At 42.2% G+C, this 24,877-nt stretch overlaps 1 protein-coding gene and 1 long non-coding RNA gene across 10 annotated transcripts in view; one reads left to right on the top strand and one right to left on the bottom strand.

Annotated features, from left to right (window-relative positions):
* TET1 (tet methylcytosine dioxygenase 1) overlaps positions 1-18,562 on the top strand; it is an 81,946-nt gene extending 63,384 nt beyond the window's left edge. For all 6 annotated transcript variants that reach the window (XM_064662273.1, XM_064662271.1, XM_064662274.1 and 3 more), the window contains 2 exons: positions 4,324-4,663; positions 8,460-18,562. In XM_064662273.1, coding sequence (XP_064518343.1) covers positions 4,324-4,663; positions 8,460-9,598 — 1,479 coding nt within the window. In that variant the 3' untranslated portion in view covers positions 9,599-18,562. The remainder of the gene's footprint in view (positions 1-4,323; positions 4,664-8,459) is intronic.
* LOC135417799 (uncharacterized) overlaps positions 1-24,817 on the bottom strand; it is a 55,199-nt gene extending 30,382 nt beyond the window's left edge. The window contains exons 1-4 of one of the 4 annotated variants that reach the window (XR_010432209.1): positions 24,524-24,816; positions 8,437-8,483; positions 7,557-7,672; positions 554-1,436 (exon numbers count right to left, since the gene is read on the bottom strand). This is a non-coding gene — a long non-coding RNA (uncharacterized LOC135417799). Of the gene's footprint in view, positions 1-553; positions 1,437-7,556; positions 7,673-8,436; positions 8,484-24,523 lie in introns of those variants that run through there. The other 3 variants (XR_010432208.1, XR_010432211.1, XR_010432210.1) reach the window with 3 other exon arrangements.
* Between the last annotated feature and the right edge of the window lie 60 nt (positions 24,818-24,877).

Genomic DNA, 24,877 nt, shown 5'->3' with positions numbered 1-24,877 from the left:
GCTTTTGGTAGAAAGCTGAAAATACAAACTGCTGTTCCCTGCTTGCTCTGTAGTAGAAAGAACACACCTGACATTCCTATAGAAATGTAAACTAATGTGCTAAGAGAGGTCAAAGTAATTTTTGCCAATGAATTGTTATTAAGAACTTTAAGGCAATAAATACACCATTCATTTTTACTCAGACACTTGTGTCATCTCTGTGTTCTCTAAGGGCCCAGCTGTACGTGACAGCTGCAGTGTCAGGGGCAGTGTTCCTTGGGGGATAGAAGCTAAAGGAGCAACACAGAGAGAAGCTTTACAGTTATTAATGGAGTCTGTGAAATGGAAGTTCTGCTGTTTCTTTACTGGATTAGCTGAGAAGGATCACACTCCTCGTGCCCTTCAGTCACTGCTGTGGCACAAAGGCTGTGCAGGCCCTGGCTGGGACTGTTCTCACCCGACAGGGATGTGGGCTGGGGCTGAGCAATGGGAGACCAGTGCAGTTGTCTGGAATCCCTGGAGCCACACAGACTGCAGAGGCATTGGAAAGAAGGGCAGGAAGGTAAATCTATGCTTCAAGGGCAGCTACAATATGTAGTTTATTACTGGCAGCAGAACTAAGTAGTGTCAATCAGCAATCCATCCACTAAGTGCTCCCAGTTTGGATAAAATCTCAAAGCCTCTGCTGTTCCCATCCCTTCTTGTACTTCTGTAGGACAGCCTGCTGTGTCACAGCACGTGGCTCCAGGCCTTTGCAGGAGCTGACAGGATGTCTCTGCATGGTTACACCACATTGCCATTGCCTCGGGAGCTGCAGGAGAACCAGAGGCTTAGGCTGGGGCTTCAGGTTATAACAAAGAGGAGAGAAGATAAACCCTCTGGGCTGTAAAGGGTTTTCTAGTTTTCTTATTGTGAAAATGGAGAAACATTTCACGTTCATGTTGGTAACCTGTGAGCGCCCAGAGAGCGGCTCGTGTGCTGTACCTGTGCCACCACCTGGGAGGCAGAGAGTGCTCAAAGGAAAACACAGCTGGGGATCCCACCTCCAATCCTGGCCTGCACACACCTGTCCAGGGTGGATCAGGCCAGCAGAACTCCACGGTTTGTCTCGGCTGCAGAAAAAGCCCAGAGGTCTGTGTGTGTCCTGGCAGGCAAGGATGGAGCAGCACCTGGGCCCAGGGACACCCACTCTGCTCTCCAGCTGCACAGGGGAGCTGTGGGTAGGAAACTTGGTTCCATCTTTAAGGTTTAGAAAGGCTGTTTGACTGCCCTGCTGAAACTTGAATTTAAAACATCTGTTCTTACAACACAATGGAAAAGGCTCCATCATTTCTACATGCGAGGTTCAGGAGGACAAAGGCAGATCAAAGAGTCCCAGAATAATGCACTGGGAGCTGTGTGGCTACAGATGTTTCTCTGGAGATCTCTGGAGGGAATTGCATTGAGTTCCTCGTGCACTTCAAGTTTAAAAGAAATTAATAATAAAGTCTTACAAATACGCAAGTTTCACCATGACATCACTAAACCCAAAACAGGTAATGGGTTTGATCGCCACACACACTGGAAACTGGAAACCTAAACAAACCACTTGGCCAGCATTTTCTGTGGCCTTTGAGCATCCTGGATGATTTAGCTGCGTGTTCTGGAAAAAGCAGAGCAGCAGGATATGCAGCTTCACCCTGTAAATGGCCTTTAACAGAGCTGATGGTTTTCTCATGTTCGGGTTTAATTTTGGGCAGTTTGCAGCACAGTTTCAGTACCAATGGAAAGTGTTGCTTTTGACTTCTCAGCAAAAAAGCTTCTCTCTAAGTTTCTTAATGGAATATTTTGCACAGATTTGAATTCTGGAATTTTTTTTTAAGCAAGTATTTCTCATTCAGTGGCTTACCACCTTCAGCTGTAAGATGCTGGCTTATATGTACAGCCTTCATTTGTAGCTGGTTTCCCCATAACATTAATTTTTCAATTACCCATTTGCCATTTTGTCCTCACTTTTATGTTAAAATGTATTATGGGGGCACCTTGAAATTCTACATATAATAAAATAATAAAATAGCTCTTTTGGTATTTAGGCTGTAGGTGTACTGGTCTTCAGGGTTTTAACAGTTTTGGATATACATTAATTTTTTTATGTGTTCTAACTCGGTATTTAATATAGGGTGTGTTGGAGTTGACTATACTTTCACCATAGTTCTGTCAATATATTACAGCCCTCATCATGTTTAGTTCCTCAAAACAGTTCTCCAGCTTTCCTGTTCCAAGGAAGGTGTTGGCTTTTGCATGGAAATTTAGAACAGCAAACTGGATGAGGGTCTCAGTTTTCAAAATAATTGAGACCAGATTGAATCTTCAGGACTTGTGCATGGACTGGGCACGGGCTGGACATGGTATTCTAAAAAACAAGTGGGAATTGCCCAGTTCCTGATGAGAACAAGTGGGAGCCAGGCCCCTCAGTGCTCATTTCATTACTGCTTTTGATTTCATTTTAGAGGGGGAGGCTGTGCTGGGCTTTCTGAAACATCAGTCATATGGAATTGTGCTCTCTGTATGTCTGACCCTCCCTCACCTTTCCCAAGTAACTCGGAATCTGCTGGCAAATTTCAGCCAGATTTCACTGAACTTTGCAGAAACCAAATTGTCTTTGGAGATTTTCCCTCTTGTTCCAAGTTGTAAAATTTCCCCACTGAGTGATCAGGTTTGGATCCAGGTCAGCTCCCCCACAGAGGAGCTGCAGGCAGCCTGTTCCTGCCGTGCCCAGCCGAGGTGGGAGCAGGGATAAGGTGCTGGGCTGGGGTGTGTGGGAGTCTGGAGGTGCAGCTCCGTTCACTGCTCATGGAACAATGGTTGTTTTCTCTGACTCTCCCGTAGTGCAGAGGCTGCCCCGGAGGTGAGTACGCATGGAGCAGCACCTCAGCCATGCTACAGCTGCCCCCAGAGCCCTCCCTCACCCTGCCAGCTGCCTCCCAAAAGCTCTTCCCCCTTGTCTGCCCCTCAGAGCCCCTCCTGCTGCTGCTCTGCCACTGCCAAGCTTTGCATAGAGCCATTGATGCAGCCCCAGCCACCCCCTTATTGATCCAGGGTTTTTAGTTTGGAATTCTGCAACTTCAGTGTTCTAGAAATAACTGTGTGATGCCTTTATGCAAAAGCTGTGCTGTAAAATTAAAAATGTTTTGTTTTTTCCCCTCCTAAATAATAACAATATAATTCTCCTCCCCCGGAATCTTAGGCATGGTGACAAGATCCTGGGAAATTGGACTGACTGTTCAGGATAGGCATCGCATTCAGCCAACACAGTGATGGAATGATATGTTTCCACTTAGGGAGTATCATCCCATCCTTGGATGGTGCTCGTATTCCTTTGTGTGTGTAGTTAGTAACTCCTGTGAAGCAGCAGCTCACCTGAAGTGTGAGATGATGTAGTGGTCCCTTAGGAATGCCACTGCTAAACCCAGGAAAGGGTGACTGTACATGTGCTAAGGCACACAGAGCTGTCGCCATCCCTTGGGAGTGACACCAGGAATCCTGCTGGTTTGAGTGCTGCTTTCAAGGGGAAGGGTTAGTGTTAGTAACAGCTGGAACTCCAGCACCACTGGAAGTGTTCAGCTTACAATTGTGATAAGGAAACTGTTGCAATAAGTGGGAATATTTATACCCATTTCTGATGTGCCCTTATCAAACTGGATGTAACCAGCACTGTCCTGGGCTCCAGGATCTCACAACCCAGAATGACAGGAAGGAGGGCAGTGGCCTAACAGAATATTTCCTGAGTCTTGTGACTTAATTACAGTGGGATGTTAATTTAAGGAAGTGTTGAGAGAGGGAGTGAGTTAGAGCTGAGATTTGCTAAAAATGTAGAGCAGTATAAGTAACTGTTTGCAGTGGGTTTTTTCAGTTGCCAGCCAAAACCAAAACCAATTCTAGATCATAGAAACTTCTTTTTCAGTCCAAAAATAATAATTTTTTGTATTTTACAGTCCTTAAAAATGAATCTGATCATCAAAGATGTATTTATGTATTTAAAAAATAATTGGAATGCTTAGGAATTTAACACTGTATTTACAGCTGAGATTATTTTCCAAGGTTGGCATATATTTGTGGGTAGTGTAAGCTGAGCCAGAGTTTCATTTTTCCTGTCCAAGACATGTGCCTTGATCTTGTTAAAGTACCAATAACTTTTCTGTGTCATTACAGATCAAACAAAATGTGTGTCAGATGTTTGCATTTGAAAGCCCCACAGCCCTGAGGCCGTAAAATGCAAGCAGGCAGTGAGGCCTGGGGTGGCTGCCCCAGTATTCCCAGCACTGGGTCTGTGGGGTCACCTGTCACTGTCCCTGCTCTTGCCAGGTCTGTACCTTGACGAAGGAAGACAACCGGAGCGTGGGGGTGATCCCGAGTGATGAACAGCTCCATGTGCTGCCTCTGTACAAGATCTCACAAACAGATGAATTCGGCACCGAAGAGGGCCTGGAAGCCAAGATCAAAGCCGGGGCCATCCAGGTGCTCACAGCATTCCCCAGGGAAGTGCGGATGTTGGCTGAGCCTCTCAGAGCCACCAAGAAAAAGAAACCAGACACGAGGAGGGCCCCAAGTGAAAAGCAGCCATTAATAGATAAAAAGTATTCAACACCGGTAAAGCTGAAAACCGAAGCCCCAGAAAATCTGGGCAACGCTTTGCATTGTTTAGGTGAGTGATGCTTATGAAATCCTGCCAGTCTCTTCTGATCCTGTGTTGCCTCTTGCACATCTGAGGGAGGGAAAAGCTCCTCAACACTCGGTTTCATTAGAACTGTGACTGGGCTGAGCTGTGTGGAGGTGCTTTTGATGTACACTGTGGTACCTGGGCTCGGATTCTGGGCTAGTCCTTCCCAGGGTAGAACTACAGTATGGGACTGTGCAGTAACAGGAAATACAAGAGAAGGAAGAGGTGGAAGAAGCCATGGACTTGACTTCTCTGATTAGCAGGGGAAAAATAAATAAAAGGAAATAAAGCACTCTTCTTCCTGTTAGGAAGAAGAGAGGAAAATTAGCCAACCTGATGTAATTTTATTTCATGAGAACCATCCAGATATAGGTAGATTTAAGGGGAGAAATGACAGTTAAATGTATTTAGAAGAATGTCTGCATTTTGCGGGAATAACATTTAGAAAACCAAAAATGCATTTGTCACACTTTGGTAATGGCACTGAGCACTCTGTCTCAGTAGGGGACTCAGGGTGACTGATGAACCAGAAAATCAGTATTGCTGACCCTCGGGATATTAGAGAGACATTCAGTTCATCCACGTGCATGTCTGGGGACACAGTAACTCCATGCTAGGACTGGGTTGGAAGTTCGGAAGCATTAGAGGGCTCTGGTTTGGGAATGAATCCTGAAATTGTTTGATCTCACTGCAGTGTTGTTTTGAAAGACTGAAAGAGGTTTATGGCCCACCTACCTGTACATGACATTGCAGGTGCAGCAGGCATGGCTTCCACACCTGGAAGCCTTAACCAGTGCTGTAACAGCCAGGGTGTCCCATATGCCTTGGGAACACAGAACTTTATTCCTTGAACATGCAAAAGTAATAAAATAACTGCGTAAACAAGCCAACTTAGATCATTTGTTTGGACTTGAACTATTTTTGTAAAGTAATTTAAAAGGGCTGGTGATTAAAGTAAGGTACAGAGCGAGGAAGAAACACTTTTATGAGCAAGAAAGTTTTTCAGGGATGGAAGAATAAGAATGTGAATAGAATATTTAGTTTCTATGATAAAAGTGCAGCTTTTGTCATAAAGTTTTGACAGTGGAGTTCCCCAAAGCAGATGTCAGCACTGTAAGCCCCACACCTGCCCATGGCCCCTGGTGCTGGGAGTGCCTGTGTGAACACTCCCAGAGGCAGCAGTGGCAGAGGAAGGTCAGCTCACCACAGTGCTGGGCTCTGCCAGACAGGAACGTGAGGTGTTTCTGTACCTCTCTTCAGTGCTCTCTGCAGTCCTACAGGCTGAGGGCTGGGCACACACCCCAGCACCCCCCTGCTGCCCTGCCCCTGCCCCACAGTACAGTGCAGAGATCTGTAAACCCTGGATTTGGAGCACTGTTGTATGTGCAGGGCTTGCAGTTACAGGGGATCAGTCATCAATTGCTTCTTTCCTTTCTGCCAGGAGCAGGTATCATTTTAGTCCTCAGGAATGGGAACTTGGGAGTCTAGCTCAGAATGGCAGACTTAGTACGAAAACAGGATCAGAGGGTGTGGGAGACAGCAGTTAAACTGGGCTATTCAGTAGTCACTCCTGATGGTAGACTAGAGGGAATGATTAATCAGGATCTTTTCATAGTAATAAAAAATAGAATGGAAAAAATCCTGTTTAGAGTTTTACGTAAGCAGTGAACACAGCACTGCTCAAGGCTGTTAAGCAAATCAGATATTACTATTAAATTTTCTCCTGATGGAAGAACGAAAAGATACTTAACACTGCAGCTGTAGAGGGAGGTATGGATAACTGAGGTATGTAATGTAGAGTACTCGGTTTGCTAATTGAGGGCAAGAGTTGAGAATATTGCTTTGGTTTTGCAAATATGAAAAAGAATGTGGAGAACATGCAGTAAGATGGGATTCCCGTGGGTGGTAGATACTGTTGGCCACGTGCTCAGCCATGTGAGGCTGTCAGGCTCTGGAGCAGCCCGGAGGATGATGGAGTCACAAGACTATGTCATGCTGCCCACTGTGTAGGTGTAATCTGTCTGTCTGGAAGAGACCTGACCTTCACTTGAGAGCCACTGCAGTATGGCCCAGCTGAAAAGCTTGAAAGACCCCTCTAACCTGCACCTCTTCACGTCTGGAGCACTCGCAATGAGAAAGGAATAAGGGAGGACTCGTCCTCTCTCCTACCCTCACCTGGCAGCCAGGATGGTGGGGAGGAGCCCGAGTCAGCTTGGCAGTGCCTACAGCTGTGAGGGCTTGGTCTGAGTCCCCACTGGGCCCAGGCCTTCAGGGAAAGTATTAAACAGTGCACTTGTCATGCACCTTTTACCAACTGCAAGCAGCACAACTCTCAATTTTTACACTTTCTAATTCTGAAGGCCTTTGAAATTCTAAATTAGTATGAAATCTGTATTAATGACAGAGGCCTTACTTCCTCCCTTGCATAGTCCTGTCTTTTAACCACGTTATTCGGGACAAATAAACATCAAAGATGAAAAGTTATTTCTGTCTCCGTAAATATCAGCAATTCTTCTTGGCCTATATTGGATAGAACAGGAGAGGACCACCAGCTTGGTGAGAGACCTTGGTGTGGAGGGAGCTGTTCTAATTACATTAAATGCTTTATGTTTGATTTCATAGAAAAGTTTTTCTTAAAGAGTCATTGTGGCTTCCTTATGTCCCACTCAGCTTCAGTTTTTGCATACTAACTATTGTGTCTGTAATTTATCCCTTGACTTTTTTGCATTCCTGTTGGAGGAATGTTTTTTTATCCATCATTATTTATAAATTATTAGAAGACAGAGTAGAAGAAGGAATAGTTCTTCTGTATTGGGTAAAGCAATTAACCATTCTGTGTATTTATGGAACAAAGAAGAAATACTGACAGAGACAGTACCTGAGAGCTCTCTGAGGGATGCCAGTCTGCCAGCCAAACACAGGTAAAGCAACTGCAGGGCATGATGCAAAGCCCATCCAAGATGATGGAATTCTTTCCCATTGATCCAGTGGTCTCTGGATGGAACATAGCCATGATGAGATTCAGTCACTGAGGAGCTGTTCCACAGCCAAGCCCAGCAGCAGGGCTGCCATGGCTAGAAATAGCTTAGAGAGCTGACAGGGACTGAACAAGTGTCTGCACAAAGGTGTGAAGTGATTCATGTGAGGCAATTACATGGGAAGACAGCAGACACCAAATCACAGGATCCAGCTTTGTAGGGATGGATTTACCTGGAGCGTGTTGCCAGCTCCTTTTTTTAAAGGCAGTTGTAAGTTGATATTGCAATGTAGGAGTGGTTGTAACTCAGTAACTGTTTTGGCTGTGACAGACAAGATAAACAAGCTTTTTCCTTCCGTCATAATATGGGGTCAAGGCAGCCCAGAATTTTGACTGATTCATAGGCTTAATTTCAGACAGGCTGAATCTCATCAATGATGTAACAACTGAAGACCAGCAGTCAACTGCTGGGAAGCTCTTGTGTAGGACTGGGCCGTGTGGATCAGGACTCAGTGGTTATTTCATTTTCTCTGTTTATTTTATTCATCCCTTTGAGAAATACCTTTTTTTATATATATACCAGCAGCCTGACTGGAAAAGGTTAAGGTGTTAATTCAACAAGGTTATTATATGTATACTTAAGGTCATCAAGATAATCCTAAAAAGCTTAAAATAACCATTTTGAAAAATCTGTAGTCATCATGTATATTTTTCATGTTAGAAAACAAGTATGAAATTCTAAGAGGTGTATTTTATGAATTAAGTGAGGAAAAGTACTTACACTTTGGTGTGCATTTCTTCTAGGGAACAAAACAGATGCTTTAAAACCTGGAATAAAAATGGAGACTTCCAATCACCTGTATGCCATGAAACATACTTCAAACACTACTAAAAATTGCTCCTTACTAAAGCAGTGCCCAGCTTCCTCCCCCTTTAAGGTGGATAGTTTACATCCTTGTCCATCTCTAGCACATAAGCCTGGCCTAACAGCAGTGACTAACATTCAACAAGATTTTTCAGTTCCCTACGGGTATTTTGAATGCAGTACCAAGCAACCTCACGTGACACCTTACGTCAACTGCAAGAGCTTCGATGTGTCGGTCAAGGATTATACTGGAATTCTGCTGGACGAGAAGGTGAATGGGGTGCCACCGATGCTTCCCGAGGTCACTGCTCCAGGCCCCCCAGCCCACACAGACCCCCTGCCCACTATACTTGAACATCAGCCTGACAAACAGAACTGTCACCTCCAGCTGGACAGCTCTTCCTCACAGATGGTCAGCTCTTGTGACTTGTCAGTACCGCTAAGCTCTCCGGCCACGGATGCCGTTGGAAACGGAGCCGACTGTTCCCATGGATGCCCGGTGGAAAAGGGCAGCTCCCATCGAGGACAGATGTGTGACTTGGACTGTATTGAGGAAAAGCAAAGCAGTGCACTGGGACACCCGGCTGATTCTGAAGAAAAGGCTGAGGAATTGTGGTCAGACAGCGAGCACAATTTTTTGGACGATGACATTGGTGGGGTTGCTGTGGCACCTTCTCATGGTTCTATCTTAATTGAATGTGCAAGACGGGAACTCCACGCTACCACACCGATCAAAAAACCCAACCGGAATCATCCCACAAGAATTTCTTTAGTTTTCTACCAACACAAAAATTTAAATGAGCCAAAACACGGTTTAGACATGTGGGAAGCAAAGAGGGCCGAGAGGGCGAAAGAGAAAGAAAAAGAAGCGGAACGACTGGGAACGGAGAATTCAGAACTGAGCTCCAGCAACAGGAAAGCAAAGCAACCAAGTGAAAACAGAGACCTTTTTTATGAAGACAATGAGTTCAACCAAATTCCCTCTCGCCGAGCGCTGACAGTGACCAAGGACAACGTGATCACGGTGTCCTCGTACGCCCTGACGCGCGTGGCGGGGCCCTACAACCACTGGGCGTAGGTGGCAGGGCCCCTCCTGGCGCAGGGTCACACGGTGGTTCTCTAAGGTGCTGTTAAAGAACAAGTCTCCTGTCGTTTACTATTTGCTCATCTCAACCATTTTAAGGCTGAGGTAGAAAAAAAAAAGGGGGGGGATTTCTTCTTAAACTGTGACTTTAACATTTGGTGGTGCTCAAGCACATTTTAAGCAAAAAAAAAAAAAAAAAGAAAAGCTGTATAGTTTTAATACATTCTAAAAAAGATTTTGTTTAGGTTATTAACCTTGATTGAATCATTCAGTTTATTACCTTTAGGAATTTATATTTTGGTGCTTTAAATAAAGTCTGTTTACTACAAAAATCATTTATAGGGATTTTAACAGGTTCACATTTTATGGTGTTAAATCAAGTTATACAGTTATAGCTCTACACAGCTCTTGGTGCTTAACCACATCAAACAGTTAAAAATAAATAAGCTGAATTATTACTTCATGGTGCCATTGCTTTAACAACTTCCAACCATTGCTATATAGTCCAAATTACAGATAAATCTTTTAGAAAACCAATGAATTTTGTTCTTTAGATTTGTCATTATGTATAAAATGAAGTTATTGGTAAGGATGGCTGGAAGTTGTTTTTAAGCTGTAAATATATATTTTAAAAGCACTTTCTATTTTTAAAATTAACTTGAAATAGTATAGTCTAAGGATCATATTGTCTAAGGTTTGTGCATACTCTACAGAAGTGATTTTATTCTTGCTGTGTAGAGTTCCGTGTTGTTACAGCTGCAGGATGTGCGCTCACAGCATATGTGGTTGGTTTTAACTTGCCCTTTTTCATTGAAGATTTTATGTTGCATATAAACAACAGTTACGAATTACAGAACCTTTTTATTCCTTTCAAGAGAGTGTACAAACGTGAACCGAGGAGATGTCTGGTCAGTACATATGTTGCTATTGGGAGATATGAACATGATTTGCTTTTTTTAAAGGCAGCATTTATTATGGTTTCTTTGAGCAATAAGTGTGTAAGTCTCATTCCTTTGGAGTATTCTAAGTTAACATGACAACCAAAAGTTCTTAATGCCTCAGGGGTAGGATTGTTTTGGGATAAAAAAAATACCCCTTAGAGTTGCCTTATTCTGTTCTGGAAAAAAAATTAATTTGGAGAAAATACAAAGAAAGTGTTGGAAAATTATTAAACTTCTAATATTTAACAGCAGATTTTTCATTAAGAATAACCTATCTGTAATATTCATCAACTTTGAGTTCAGTTTTCTTACAAAAATGTTTTGTAAATTTTTGAAGCAATTTATACATTTCTCTTCAAGAGGGTTGTATCCTTTCTTCCAAACATATGAAGCTTATGTTCTACATTTCTGTTAAAAAAGTGACATATCACAAAACGAGTATTTGCTAAATCAGAGGAAAAACAGACACTCCATTGCTTTTAAATACTGTAGCGTCCCACTCTTCTTTCTGATTCTCCTCTCCTATGTATTTCTTTTTTAAACTTATTTATTTAAACAAATTACCAAATGAAAACATTAGCTAGGGACTGACCTCATCCTGCACCTTGTCCCACAGGAGCCAGGACTCCTGGGAGAGCTGTAGGGTCAGGCCCTCACACAGAGCTGTACCTTCCTCCTGCCTCACGTCCACCCCGCCTGGGCTGCCTGGCGGTAGAACCAGGTCAGAGAGTTCCAGTGCAGTGCAAAGTACTGATGATATACTTGATATATTATACTGTAGTGGTGCTGTGTAGGGGCGTAGCAGCTGTCTAGAGCTGCTTTATTTAAACCCAGACAAGGTGCTTTTTCCTGGGGAAGCTCAAGTGCAAGCACTCTACAGTTCTGGTACGACAAGTACATCAGTGGTGTTTTTAACACCTGGTGCCAGTCAAGACCTCGGTGCTACAACTCCAGTGTGGCTGCAGAGCCACGAGCCGGCGCTCCTGCACCCCTGTGCACACGGGTGGTGTCTGCAGGAGCGAGGGCTGAAGTACCAATCACTCTGTAACAACCCTGGGTTCAATTCCGCACATTTCTGTTCAGATTAACAAAGCTGTTGATGGCAGAGGATGGAGGGATTGAACCTGTTCTTTGTCTCTTACCTATTTTAAGTAAAATTTGTAAAAACCGGGTATGCTGCAAATTTTAGTTGAAAGCTTAATATTAGCTCAAATAGAGGATATGAAGGGATTGTAAATAATAAAACAGAACCAATATTATGCCATCGTTTTGTACCAGCAGTTTTATGCTTATCGACTACGTAATATACAGTATACATCAAATCATTACGGTATTTTGTGTGCCTTAGACTTCCATTGTAACCCTTGTCTGTTTTTGGTGAGCCCAAGATCAGTAGGAGTGGCAGCTGTCCGTACAGTGAGCAGTACTGTGCGTTCCCAGCTGTTCTGAAAGCCGTAGTCTCACACCACGAGCTTAGTTTATTGGTTTCACTGGTAGTGCTGACAGCTTTAGTTTATCTAGTGCTGTAATTCAGCACTCCCATGTGATAAACACATTTTCTACACAAAATTAGTAAGTTACAGAGCCATCTCTTTACCTTTTCAAATGTTCATACCATTAAAGTGGATCATTTTTACTTGAATCTTCTCCTACAAATGCCCATATTTAACTTATGGAAACTTCAAGATAAAAATGTTCCTTTGAAAAACCAGCAGCTTTCCTTTAAGAAGTGAGGCACTGAAGGATGGATCTAAAAGGATCCCTTCAAACACAGGTAGTCCAGGTCTAACTTCTTTTGAAATGGCAATTCTAACAGAGAAACATGTATCTTAACATAATAGTTAAGCTATTAACTGATAGGTGCTAAACTCACAGTTACTACTTCATTAACATTACTCACCTAAGAAATAGCTCATCTCTACAATAACATATCCCTCCTGGTGCTCTTCATTTGACTATGTGTCCCCTAAGCTGCTTTTCCAGCATGTCCTACCTGCCAGGCAGGCTGGGCACAGGGCAGGCTGTGCTTGGAGAAGCTGGTATTTTCTATTGCTGTACTGCAGTATAGAAAATGCAAGTATTTACTGTTTCTACAACTCTGTGCTATTCTCGTAACACTTCAGAATATTTATCAGTCTTGTACACAAACTGCATTGTTTTCAGTAATGTTATTGTTTTATAACAGTATTTGTCTCTTAAGATTTGCTACTCTGTGAGTTTGTTCTTTCCTTTGCTGCCCACACAGCCACTTGTAATTTGCTCTTACCTCTTAACCAAGCCCTTCTGGGATGGCCAGACCAGGGGCTGGATCAAAAATTAAGGTAGCTGGTTAGATCAGACCTGCACGTTCTACTTAGTTTCCATGAGCTGGCACAATGTTCTGGATGGAACACCAGTACATGGATTCAGGTCTGGGCTGGTGGTGGGGTGTGCTTGCCTTTGGATCATTTTTTACAGTGTGCTACCAAAAATTGTCCTGATCCAACATGCAGCACCTCTGACTTCCATAAGAAATGTCTCATCCCTTCACTGGGTCCAGTAGCAGCACTCCGCTTCCCCTCTGGAAGGAAGGAGCAGTGCTTGTTGCAGGAGCTGGTTCTGTTTGACTCCCTGAGTCCCTGTGGGAGTCGCTGCAGTCATGTCCAATTAAATAGGGAATTTACTGATTTTTCACATGCTAGTGTATTACACAAAACAGGAAAATATATTTCTATACATACTTTAGTCACAGAAGATTTTTAAGAACTTAAAATACTTGCAGCTTTCTACCTGTAACAGTTGTATTCGATTTTTTTTTAAAGGACTTTCTAAGCTAACCTTTACTTAGGAATAACTGCTGGTGAAAGTCCTTTTCTTACCTATGACAGTGCTTCTCTAGACTTATAACAGAAAATACCTGTAGTATCTTAAGCCACATTTTATGTTAAGCATGGGCAAATGACAACTTCTCTAGGACTTAAGATTCTTTGTAATATACAACTGGTGGGTTTTTTTAAAGACCTCTTTAATTTCCTTGCAGTATTAAGCTAAATTTGGGTGCCGTTTATGTTGCTGCAGCCCTGCTGACTGCTGAGTGCTCATTCATCAGGCTTTCCTGCAATTCCCAATTTAACTGGATGGTACGGCCAAGAGCTGACCCAAGTCTGTGCCCAGTCAAGAGCCTTGCAGCCCTACCACTATGAACAGGCTGGGCAAGAACAGATGGAAAGAGATTTGGAGTAAATGTTTACTTGTGGTTAAACACAGAGGTTGTGTCGTTTGGAGCATGACAGTGATTCAGGTCTGTAGTGAGACACAATTCTTGCACCTCAAGTCTCAGGCAGGTCTGTGTCAGACCAGCTCCAGGCTTGAGCTCTTGACAGCTTCTTGTGATTTGTCTTATCTGACAGGTTGGTCAATGAGACAGAAGTTAGGGAAGCAGGCTAAGGAAAGTTGCATCTTCGTGGGTTTATATTTAAAATATAAGGTGTCTTGCCCTTTCACTTCCCATGGAACTTCTCCCATGTTGAAATTAGCTCTGTTTATCAAGCAGTCATCAGCTTTGTAGTCCACTTATATATATGGTTGTTCTCTTTTCCACAGAAATCCTGGAATTTCTAGGTCATCAGGAGGAAATAACTGTGCCCTCAGATATATGGAAAACTAAATTCTTGGTGACTTCCACGCTTTGGTTATGTTAACAGCAATTACATTCAGGCAGCGTTGGACAAACTCTCTTTCAGGACTATTGTGGTCCCTGAAATTCAGATTAGGGTCTTGGTGACGTCTACTGCATAGAGTTGTGTTTTATTTCTTGTGTGAAAGCCGTCTGCCTGTGATGATCTGATCTTAACTAACACAGTTGGAGATGAGGAACAGTCCAATCACACTTGGAAGTTCTGGCTTGCTTTATTTTATCAGGTGTTGGTCTGTCTTGCAGGAGGAAGTGTAGAGGGAATATCTTTCCATAAAATTAGGTGGCAGAGAGAGTTGCCATTGATTGTTGTGACACCACGGTACTGCAATATCTGTGTCACAGCATTGTTCTAACCAGGAAGATGTTTCCTTGTGGATAAACGTACAAATTTACCTCTTTCCACAGCTCCTCCAGAGGCAGCAATCTCCCCTTTGGTCTCTGCCTCCATATACTGGTTTAAAGAAAAAAAAAAAGAGGGAGAGAGTTGGTCACCCTTTCTTGATCTGTGTAGGCAAATGTAGCAAGCACCGTGTTCATCCTCAGTCTGCTGCCCCTTCCCACCGTCAGGATAGAGAATATGGAAAGCTGATGGGATGCTGATTGGACTTGATGGTCTTTAAGGTCTTTTCCAACCTTAACAGTTCCATGAATCTATGCACAGCATGAGTAAGGTACAGTTGGCTTTTTGAGACAACCTTCTCTGTACATGTGCTGTATGCCAGGGTACTTCTTTATATTGACGCTTCTTTTGGTACATCTGACTTTAAAGTCATAAACTTTTTTTATTTAGTCTGTGACACACTTATATTCACCTGTAATCTAAACCAGAGTGAACAGTGTCAAAAATCCTGGGAATGGGGCTACTTAGTGGAACAGTTCTGGAACTGGTTTCAGTCTCTTTGGGGATTACTGATGGTTGCTCAGTCTTCACAAGCGATCTATATGCTGCTTTAGCATGTTGCTACAAAATCATAATTATGTAAAGGAAAGTTTTACACCTGAGGTTTCCTGAAAGACCAAGGATTTCTAATAGTAACATCTGATCAGGCACCAGGATATATACGGATCACTTCCTGAAGAGTGGTTAAAAATTGGTTGTTGATTACTTCCCTATTAAAACATTTCTCGTTCTTTTAGAGAGTCAAATAATCAGTTTTCTAGTTAACTTTTACATTTCTTGATGTAGTTATTACAGTCTGTAAGTAGCCAAACAAAAGAGACTTTGCAGGACTAAAAAACTGCTGACCCCTGAGAAGGAAATGTCATCCCTTCTCAGAGTACAGGATTTTTGTACTAGTTTTTTTTCCCTGTTGTGCCAGCATCTCTGTGGAATGCCTCTTGTCTTCTGAGTTACTCTTAACAGCTCTGCCCAGTTCCTGACATAAAACAGCTGCTGCAGAACCTGCATGACTGAAAGAGCAGGAGTGTTTCTTTACATCTTCTGGTTAGATCAGTCACAGTCCTTGTGAGACACCCAAGTATGGTGTAAGTTAAATGGTGCAAGTTAAATGGCTTAACTAACATAGGACTCCCTGGAAAAAAGATGTTCTTCCTCTGTAGCAGCAAATGGAATTGATGGAGCTTGAGCAGAAAATAATGAAGTAGTCGCTGCCTTTTGTTAAAGGGTGTCAGGGTGTCCGCATCACTGTTTCCCTCTTTCTGAGACATAAAGATTTTAGGATTCTTTTTCCAGTTCAATTCCCCATTTCATCATCCCAACATACTGCTGACTTCAGTTTTAAAAGATACAAGATGCTTCTCGATGCTGTTTTCTTTATTTCTTCCCAAAAGAGTGCATTTTCCTCTTTTCTTCTACTGGACCATTATATATGGCATTTTTCCACACATACTTGTATTCAAATACTAGAATCTTCCAACAGCATTCTTGCACTGAACGCAAGACCAGGGTGCTAAACAACATGAGGGTGACTTGCTCTGTCGGGTGTGACTGGTCAGAGGTGCTGTTTTCAATGCTGCACACCCTACATCATTCCTCAGAGAGTCACAGAATGCAGGGGGACACCTCAAAAGCTCCATGTGTAAGGAGGAGGACAGGTCTGGCACTTAATCTACAGGGTTAGCAGGTACAGCAGATGAACTGTGTTCCAAAGAAGTGCTGTTGCAGTGGAGCAAGGGAACTGCTAGTTTGATGTTCAGTATTGCAGTTGTTGCCACACAACGTTTTGATACTGTCGTGGAAAGTTTTGTGACCTGATCAGTATTTTACATGTATATCTGTATTTTTTATTATGATGTTGTAATGGAAAAGGGTCTAGGGTATGGGAGTGGTCTTAAAATAAGAATGAAGGCCCTGATTCTCACTTATACTACTGTCCTTTGCATTGCAGTGAAAGGATAAAGGGGCCTTAAATGGATGTCACTTTAGCTTATGCCCTTTGGAGTATCCCATCACACTGACCATGGTATAAAAGGTCGGTAGTATAAATCAAAAGTTACCAAATGACTGATCTGTACAATCAGCTGAAATCAATTGCATGGTGTTCCTACTGTGCACATACTGGCCAGTAACATCCACATTGTTCTTAGGTTAGAAATATAGGTTCAACAGAAACTGGCTTGGGTTTTACCAGGTTTGAAGTATCCATTTATATTTGCTGTCCTTTGCCCAACATTGTCTCCAAAGCCAGTGTGGTAAAAGATTTGTGCCTCTAGGTAATGGCCAGCCCAGAAATCTCACAGAATTGTCAATAATACCAATTTTAAGATTTGGTAGTTTTTCTTAAAATACTTGCTTGCCTTTATCATAATTTGATCCCTTTTCCTTGCTGATATGAAGTGGGGTTGTGACAATCTGCCCTGCCTGCAGAGCCAGCAGGGTTTGCAGTGTTGTGTGCTGTTGTCACACTGGGGGACTTTTGGGACCCAAAGCTAAAAGCCAGCACTTCCTGCCTGCCCTGACTGTGGTGCTACTTGCCAGGGAAACCATCGGCATTGCTCTGCATGCTGAGTCCTGCTGAGCTTCCCTTGCCAGTGGAAGCAACAGCCCCCCTATATATTCCGTAACTGCAGTTATGGAATGCAAGGCAATGCAAACTTCTCATTCAAAAAAAACGTTTGAGGAAAAGGAAATATACTTTCATACCTAAATTTTTACACATCAGCAATACTGCAGAGCCTAATGAGAACAGGTTTTGTACCAGCTTTGTGAATGCCTGTCTAATCCACGCAAGTCCAAAGGCAGCAGCTGAACTTCATGAATCTCTGGTCCTCAAAATGCAAAGATATTTGTAGGCCAGAAAAACAAATGGGATATCCCAATACCACTAAATGAAAGCCAGTTCTAACCAATGCAAACATTCAGTTCAGTTTTTAGCAGTGAATTATTCCACGATTATTTGTTCAGTTTGGAAGAGACAGCTCTTCATAATGTGACAGTACCACACCAGGTCACCAGTACTGATTGGAATTTGCTGTCACTAAGAACATTAATATGTAAGGACACACTGTACTGAAATGCTATGGCCAATTAATTCCTTCCTGCTTTGCAAAGTAAAAAGACTTAACAGTGTGCTGAAGCAAAGGTAAAAGAGTCACTCTTTCTTTCCTTCTCTCTTCTTTTCTCTATTTTTCTTTCTTTCTTTGGGATGCATTTGATATTTATTTTTCAACTTTGAAGTTTTATTTCCAGTTACCAACCTACTGTATTGAAATCTGGAACATAAATTTAACATTTTTTAAATAAAAGATTATGTACAGGGAGAAAAAAATCAGAAAGAAAAAGCACTTCATTATGTCACAGTATTTACAGGAAAAAAGGATAAAAATTACCTATTTTCTTAAAAAAAAAAAAACATTTGGGGCCTGATTCTTTCCTAGTATAACTGAGCACAGCTCCCTGAGGCTGGTGGAGCTGTGAAGAGTTATGCTGGCTGAGAAATGGAACCTTAAAATCTTCTTTGCAGACAAGGGAACCCTTACCAGCAGTACTTGAAGACTTGTGAGTTGTGACTGCATGTTACTTGAAAGATCTAATTAAGCTATGTTTTTTGGTGCAAGCAGTTGTTGTACATGATTTCATGTTTATGTAGCAAGATGCATTGAAATGTTGATACTAGTATTGAAACATACATGTAAAAATTGTTGTTGTGGAAATTGTCTGTTCTGTTCTATTTTTCTTGTGTGTCTCATCTGTTTAGAACGTAAACTTTCTTTTTTTTTTTTTTATTGTCCTAACTGAATAAGGCTAAATGAATACTGTAATTGAAAATATATTTTAAATCTTGTCATGAGTTTTTAAAAAGACTATTACAAATTGTATCATTCCTGATTACACAGAACTTTGTGGGTGGTTTTAAATAAATTTTATACTTCTATTTTGCACTTAGTCGCTTAATTTTTCTTTCCTGCTCTTAGCACTGATAACCATTGTCATATGTACAAGGGTATTTAATTACCTCAGCCCTACAGGACTACGGTGGGTTCACCCAAAAAGTCAGCTGGGTTTCTGCCCTGGGAAGGGCTTGGCGTAAATCCCATTGCTGTTCTCAGTCTGCCTTAGCTTAGGCTGGACTGACCTGTCCTACGCAAAGCCCAGGCAAGAGGAGCAACCAGAAGAGTCTGAACTTCATCTCCTGACTCAAAAGGACAAAACAGTTTGTGAGCACATTCACACACTGTCTCTCTTTGCTACTTGTCTGGCAGAGCAAGCTTATGGCAATCATTTACATTTAATTCCCAGCTGCTGGAAACAGTCCAGGTTTTATTTGCTGCAAGTCAGAGGGTATGGGGTGGGTTTTTTTCCTTAAAACAGACCTCAGCACGAGCCTGCTTTAGTCTGGGACACTGTAGTGCAGAACAACACTACTGGACAGAATTCCTATTGTTTAGATCTGAAGAAAAGGAGGAACATATATTTGCTTCTCTTCCTGCTCCAGTAAGTGCAGCAGCAAAAGCTGTTGTTATGATGATCTTCCTGACAACTGGAATCTCCTAGAGGGCAGAAAAATGCTGCTATCCCCAGGCTTCACTAATGCCCTGGAAAGAAGCTACACTGTGTGACACGGTGCATCTAGTTCCTGGAAGCTGGATGTGGTAATCCAACAGGGAGCCCTTGACCCCTTCCTATGGAACCTGCTGCTCCTTTAGAGGATAATCATTACAGGGGTTTTACAGCAGCATCTCCCGACCTGCCCCAGGCCTTCTCTGAACTGTGCTATTAAACCCTTCGACAGAGCTACATGTTCCAGGGTTTGGTGTTAGTCAGGAACTCAGAGCACAGCTGTCTTGGGAAAGCAAGTGGATTTTGAATGGCACTTCCAGACTTGGAGCAGACCGAAGAACATCATTGCTGAGGAAGAGATGTCGATGAGAAACGGCTTCCAGCTCCTTTTCAGGTACTGGAGGTGACTTCAGTGCTTTTTTATATAAATGATGCAGGTAACAGAACACTGATGTAGTACAGGTGGTTGCTTTTAAATTCTTAAGATGCTACAGCCTTAGATTACAATGCCTATTAAAATGCTATTGTTAATCAATTAATCTGCAAATAAGCTTTTTTGCTGGTGCTACAGTTACAGTTTTCTGCAGTACTCCAGTACCTAATACAGATTTCAGAATGGCAGGGTTGGCCTGTTCAATTGTGCCGATTACTGTTGTTAATATTTAATATCTAGTATCAGTTTACATCTTCAAAAGGTTATCCACCAAAATAGTGTACTTTTGGTGCATTTTGTACATCAGAACAAGCATCGTATTCAAATGTTATTTAAACATGAGCAAGACAGTGCTTCAATTAGTGTTTTGGTTCAAGAAACAGCCTACGTAGTCTAAAATAAAATACCAGCAATCTCCATCTGTGTTTTTAATCTACAACACACTGGAAAAATATTTAAAATGTGGAAACTCGAACCCAACTATTTCAATAACCATTAGCTGGAGCACAATTCCCAAGATGGGCCTCCAGTTCCATGTCCAACCCATTTACTTCTGGATACTCTTTTGCTTTTGTGATATACACCATTTATACGAAATTCTTAACAGCTGAATTCTTGAAAATGTCTTTTTATACCAGGCCAAAAATTCATTACAATCCTGCTACACCACGTGTACATCTCCATTTGTAATGTAATTGGGTAAAACTTCCCTGCTGTTTGCTCCTGAAGGAGTCCTGAACTGCTGCTGGAGGCATCATGACTTAGCCTTACTCTGCAGCCCAGAACAGTTAAACCTTTGTTTTCTGTGACATAACAAGTCAGCAGTTCAGCTTCTTGTGACCCCTTTGTTTTACACAGAGTCTGTTTTTGCATGGTGATGACTTTGACTCCCTCCACTTGAGGAATCCCTTTTGGGAAATGAGGCACCCGTGCTGCGCTTCATCAAGCAAACATTTCTATGCTAGACCTTAACTCACCTCCCCAGTAGCAGAAAGCCTTGTAAGGACTCACCTGGGTTACAGCTGCTACAGATTTCAAGAGTGGGATTTGTTGATTTGTTGGGCAAATTACCTTGTTCTGTGAGGGTAAGAAATAAGTGGCTCAGGTGTGGCACTGCATAACAGCCCTCCTTAGGCCTAGCTCTCGTGAGCTCTGACTAGCTGGGTACTCAGAAAAACAAAAACAGAAAGTAAAACCTGCCTTCCTGCAGGGCCACTGTTCTTGTGGGCCCTGGGCAATGTGAATTACGTCCCTTTTCTTCCATGAATCATGAGGAATTATACAAACATTATAGCTCGCTCTAACCCTACACGGGAAACCTCCACAGTAAACTAACATTCATATTTTCTTCTTCAAATGGGACAACTCAAAAGAAAAGTGTATTTTATGCTTGGTTAGGAAAAGATAAGAAATATCCTATGCTCTTCAAAGAACTGTAAGACTCAGGTAAGTGCTTCTGATTAAAGTCAAGTGCTAAATGATTAAGTAAAACCAAAAGTCGTAACATTTGAAACCAAATCTGTCCGATTTTAGTTAGGAAACTACTATACTCCTAAGAGATTAAAATTTCTCCCTTTTGCAAGAAATGTGTTTCTCTGTATTTTCAGCATCAACTACGATCATACAAAACAATTTTCAAAAGGGTTTCCTTCCAATACACCATTTCAAACATAAGAGTGTTGTTTGTTTCTTTTTTTTTTTTAATTTTGAAGTGTCAAATGGGACAATTTGGAAGAAAAATTTATTATATACTTGTTAGGAAAAGATGTTTAGTTGCTCATATAGAACAGCTATGAACAACTATCAACCTTAATAAAGCTTTTTTTTCAAACTCCTGCATGGAACAGGCAGTGCAGTGGTGTGGAAAATATCCAGGATTCAGCCCTCTGGCATACTAGGACCAACTGGAATTCAGGATGCACCAACTTTTTGTCAAATACAGGTCTTTTTAACACAAATGTAGCGAAATAGTTCCAAGGGCATCCAATCTCACAAATGTATACAACAGATGAGAGATGTGACAGAAACTCACTATTGAGGAGCTGTACAGACTTTACTGCCCTTTCTCTGCGCTGTAAGGCTGCAATTTTTTAACTCAGGATGGTAAAGGCTTTGATTAAAATCTACAAACATGCCATTTGGTAGAAGTCCTTCCATTAAAATTCTTAATGGACTATTTTCAGACTCGGATCTTAACTCCCTTTGCAACATCAGTAAATGCTAACAGCTTTCCTGAAGGGCTAAGATTCCCTTCTCTGAACACATGATTTTCCTGGGTCACCACCAGTTCCCTTAGACAGCAACCTTTACCCGTGAAATAAATGGTATGTGATGTTCACACAACACCCCAGGCTGGTGGGGACCTCAAAAGATTCCCTGCTCCCACGTTTTGTGGAAAAGAGATTCCAGAAGGGATTATCCAGCTCCCTCCCCACAGTGTCTGGAGAACCTCCAGTGATGGGGACTCCACCACGTCTCTGGGGAGGTTCTCCCAGGCATCAATTGCTCTCACTGAAAAAAAAATTCTCTTATATTAAGATGAAAATTTTTCCTTGTGCTCCCAGTGTCTATTACCTTCAAAACAATTAAGAATTGTTTTATTTATGCCAGAGCGTTTGTACTCAAGTAAACTTTGTCAGAAGTCCATTCTCAATGCATTTAATTTTATCCCAATATAGTGGACCATAAAACCCTTTACTTCCTGGGACCCTTAAAAACAAACAAACAAACAAATAAATGATGTTTGCAGGCAGCTAAGCCTGAGCAGGTTGATTTAACTCTATGATGTCCTTCCTGTATTCTTGAGGGGTCTGGCCAGTTCAGAAATATTTTTGTCAAACACTTTGTATAACAGTATGTAACAAATTTAAGTTTATTTAAATTTATTATCAAACTTCAGTGCTAACTGTGTCACATGTTTGGGAAAATGCAAAGTACATACAGCTATGGTCATAAAGACAGAAGTTTTTGTGCAAGAAAAAAACTATGATAATGTGCTTAGATGCTTATATGCTGCACTTGTACTACAACTTTAGCATCAAAAAAACCATTAACTGAATAGTTGCTGCCATTTCTGGATATCTAGAAGGGTAAAAGTGTGTTTGACTCTCTGGATGATCTCTTCTGGCCCTCTGAAGAGAATGCATAAATAAACTCCTCAACAGCTACAAAGAGCAGGTTCCAGTACTGACATGTATAGACCTGAAAGTTAATTCTGGAATTGAACAGGATGCACAGAAATGTATTTCCAACAATAATATGAAAAAAACCCCCATAATATAATAATCTTGCATCATCAGAGTTGTTACATCCTCAAAATTGAGTGAAATAACCATCTCCTTGTAATTGGCATTTACCTGGACAGATACAGTATGCCCAGGTACTGATCTCTGTTCCTTTCTGTCCAGGAGCTGTACGTTAAGTCTGAAACGCTAATTTCTGTGTCTTATCAGTGGTACAGGTTGTCAAAAGCACGTTCATTAGAAGATTATAATTTGTCCTCCAATTATTTCCCCTAAATATGTGTACAAATACAGTTAGACCTGTTTCTGGGGGTACAGCACTGCGGAAGGTGGACTCACTGGCTTTCCTGAGCCACGGCCAGAGATCCAAAGTATTCACTACTTGAACTGTAGCGTTTCCTGGTACAAAGTTCTCTTCTTTGTGTTTTTCCATTCATCTTTGTTAAGTGTATTGATTGCGCCAAAATATGTTTGATGCTCTTTGATTACAAGCTCCAAAAATTATCACTTCTCTCCACGATATCCCCAGCTTATTCTTAATTCTCGGAACCACCCAGAAAGCTGGAAGCAACAATATGCTTTATGGGTTTTGCCTTTAAATCTGTAACTTTATCTCAACTTGCCTCATTATTTTAAGGTAGCTTGTAGAAAGCTCATTTTCAGACTCCTGTCCTCTCATCAGTTTTGGATTAAATCGTCCAATGCACTTAAAAGATAGTCAGGGTGCCTAGAGTTATTTTAAGCAGCAAGACTAGAAGTGCTCAAAGTTTTTCACTGCCACTTCCATTACAACTATTCTTCACCACAATAGTGTGGTTTGTCTTGAGCAGAGGATACAAAGAATTCAAAAGGAGTCATTAGTGCACTATAAATGGCAGTGGCAAAATCTGCCAGCTAATGGTAGCAATGTGTATGTAGAGGGGAGAAAGTACATGAAGAAACGTTCTACCTGTGAGGCTTGTACTTCCTGTGAGCTTTTGAGGCTTTGAGAGCATCCCCTAGAGTGATGAATCCTCTAAAAAAATGGGCTAAAAGACTGCAGAATGGAGCTACTTACACAATATTCTGACATTCGCTGACAAGTATTTTCTCCTTTAATACAATTTTGCCACTGTCCTTTTCATGTATAGTGTGGGAGGGAGGTCCTGCAACCTTTTTAGCCTCCAGTCTTATCTCCAGGTTAAAGGGTGCAGACTCTGCCTTAGTCAACTGACTGAGCTGGATGGAGTTATGACAGGAATAAGGTTTAAAATGTGCAGACTTAAAAATTAAGGACTATGCTTACGAGTGTGAAACACTGAAACCCTCATCTAATTTGCAATATAAAGGGCAAAGGCAGATCTGTATTTATTTATTATTGAGTACCAAATGCTAGCAGAAATTTACCTTCATCTGAGGGTCTTTTGCAAATCAGAGTCTGACACTTGCCTCTTAAGCCTTCATCCCACCACCAACTTGTTTTTAATAATAATATAACACTTCAAAGCCCCATCTTCATCTACAAAGTGTGCCTTGCTGACTTACTGTCAAATGTAAATATTCCACGTCCTATTTCACTTCAAGACAAACCCGTGTAAAGAACCATTTCTCGGATGGAAGGCTCTTTTCAACAGCATCAGGCGAGGGGTGAGAAATTACTCTTGCCCATGAAGCACTGAACTACTTACTGCAGAGTCCTGGCTGCCATTTCTGTTTCAAAGCAACTTAAAGAGCTTTGGTGCATCTCTTTGGCGAGTCTGCTCTGCCTTCACATCAGGTGACCCTGTGTGTGTGTGTGTCCCCTCAGAACAGCCCGACTGCACTCTGGGCCCTCGGGTGCCCGGGGGCTGCCCGTGTCCTGCAGGGACAATGTTCGGCACCGCAGCGCTTGGCGGGGCGGGGGGCGGTGCCCGCGGCCCCCTCAGGGTGGCCCCCGCCGCAAGATGGCGGCGCCGCGGCCCCGCCCGCGCGCGCCTCGCCCAAGATGGCGGCGGGGCCCTTCCCCCGGCCGCGCGGGCCCCGCACGCGGCAGGGCCGGGCGC

This window comes from Pseudopipra pipra, chromosome 8, assembly GCF_036250125.1.
Source record: "Pseudopipra pipra isolate bDixPip1 chromosome 8, bDixPip1.hap1, whole genome shotgun sequence".
Lineage (NCBI taxonomy): Eukaryota > Metazoa > Chordata > Aves > Passeriformes > Pipridae > Pseudopipra > Pseudopipra pipra.
Note: the sequence above shows the minus strand (reverse complement) of the source record. Positions and strands in the feature narration are given on the sequence as shown.